This window comes from Otolemur garnettii, unplaced genomic scaffold (genome assembly GCF_000181295.1).
Source record: "Otolemur garnettii isolate 467f Iridium unplaced genomic scaffold, OtoGar3 scaffold00049, whole genome shotgun sequence".
Classification (NCBI taxonomy): Eukaryota; Metazoa; Chordata; class Mammalia; order Primates; family Galagidae; genus Otolemur; species Otolemur garnettii.
The window spans coordinates 5,552,129-5,554,070 of NW_003852444.1; the positions used below are offsets into that span (position 1 = coordinate 5,552,129).

Genomic DNA, 1,942 nt, shown 5'->3' on the forward strand with positions numbered 1-1,942 from the left:
TTTTTTTTTTTTTTTTTTTTGGTGTAGATGTCGTTGTTTGGCAGAACCAGGCTGAGATTGAACCCGCCAGCTCCAGTGTATGTGGCTGGTGCTTTAGCTGCTGAGCTACAGGTGCTGAGCCTGCCTTGTAATAAAAATCCCTTATATTTAAGTAATGTACACTAAAATTTCCCTATTGGTTTAGCAAACATATAGGTGACTATATCCGTGAACCCATTTCCCTAAGAGTCTTCTTATATTTTCCACTTCTTTTTTCCCCATAAAAATGCTTTTAAACTTTTCTTAAGACTAAAAGTAGATATGAGGCAGGACATAATTTTTGGTAATTATTGCAAAATTACCATATTTCCTATTCATACATCAGTAACAAATTCCATGAAGTTGTTTTTAGAAAACTGAAGTTAGTGTGTTTTAATTTTTGTTCCAAATGGAAATATAAACTACTTAGTTTTATGTAACCCAATGAATCCATATTGGCTGGAATATGAGAAAGCAAAAGAAAAACAGAGAATTATCAACCACATGTATTCCATTCCTAATCCTTTGGAGGCCTAAAATAAATGATACAAGAAAAAGCCAAGAGGCAAAAAAAAAAAAAAGAAAAAAAAGTGAAAAAGACTTTGTTTATGAAAATGGTTATTCATTTGGAACCAAATGTATACCTTGCTCTTACATTTGAGAGCAGTTAGTGTATCCAATATCCCCAGTTATATACGATTTAGAATGACCTGATTACATAAAATAAAATGTTTCTGGATGAAAATGGTCAGATAGAAATAGTCAATATCTTAACATTTTTTCATCATTCCAAAACATTACAATTTTGAGTTTTTGGAAGATACCATCCAAGAAAATAATTATTTTCCCCCACAAACCAGTAGCAAATGAAAAGAGGCAGTATTTCTTGTCTGTTTACTTACTTGGGCTCTCTCCCAGCCAAGATCATCTGGAAAATGCCCACACAGGCACCCCTTTTGCCTTCCCAATATTCAGGGTTGGGATCCAGCCTCTCTAGGACATCAAAAGCTTTGGCTGAATAGTAAAACTGGCCCATCTGAATAAAAGAAAGTACTGTGGTAATAGTCAAAAGATTGCACAGAATGAAACGAAACATAAAGATAACAAGAAATGGAACTATATGAAATAAAAGTCTATGGATAATGACAATACTTTCAGTTAGCAAATTAGATACATTTCAATAGCTAATTAAAACAAGAAGAAAGAAAATCAAAGTTTGGGCGCAGAGGTTCAGTTGAAACCAGCTTACCTTCATTTGCTTTTTAATTTTTTTTTTTTGAGACAGAGTCTAACTTTATTGCCCTTGGTAGAGTGCCGTAGCGTCATAGCTCACAGCAACCTCAAACTCCGGGGCTCAAGCAATCCTCTTGCCTCAGCTGCCTGAGTAGCTGGGACTACAGGCACCTGCTACAATGCCCAGCTAATTTTTAGAGACAGGGTCTCGCACTTGCTCAGGCTGGTCTCAAACCTGTGAGTTCAGGCAATCCACCCTTCATTCACTTTTTAACAGTATAATATTTTTTCTACACATAGTCAAATTATGCTATAATCAACATATTTCTTCTAACTATATTCTTTATTATTATTTTTTGTTTGTTTTTGTTTTTTAAGACAAGAGTCCCACTCTGTAGCCCTGGCCAGGGTGTAGTGGTGTCATCATAACTCACTGCAACCTCAAACACCTGGGCTTGAGGGATCTTCCTGTCTTAGCCTCCTGGTTGGTGGGACTATAGCATGCCACCATGCATAACAAATTTTTCTATTTTTTATAGAAATAGGGTCTCCCTTTTGCTCAGACTGGTCTTGAACTCCTGACTTTAAGCCATCCTCCTTGGCCTCCCAGAGTGCTAAGATTAATGGAGTAAGCTACTGTGTCTAGCCTATATTCTAATCTTGAGGATAAACTTTTTTTTTTTTTTTTTTT

The 1,942-nt window shown here is 35.9% G+C and overlaps 1 protein-coding gene across 3 annotated transcripts in view; it reads right to left on the minus strand.

Annotated features, from left to right (window-relative positions):
* TTC26 (tetratricopeptide repeat domain 26) overlaps window positions 1–1,942 on the minus strand; it is a 61,185-nt gene that overhangs the window by 2,695 nt on the left and 56,548 nt on the right. For all 3 annotated transcript variants that reach the window (XM_003791581.3, XM_012806243.2, XM_003791582.3), the window contains one exon: window positions 921–1,054. In XM_003791581.3, coding sequence (XP_003791629.3) covers window positions 921–1,054 — 134 coding nt within the window. The remainder of the gene's footprint in view (window positions 1–920; window positions 1,055–1,942) is intronic.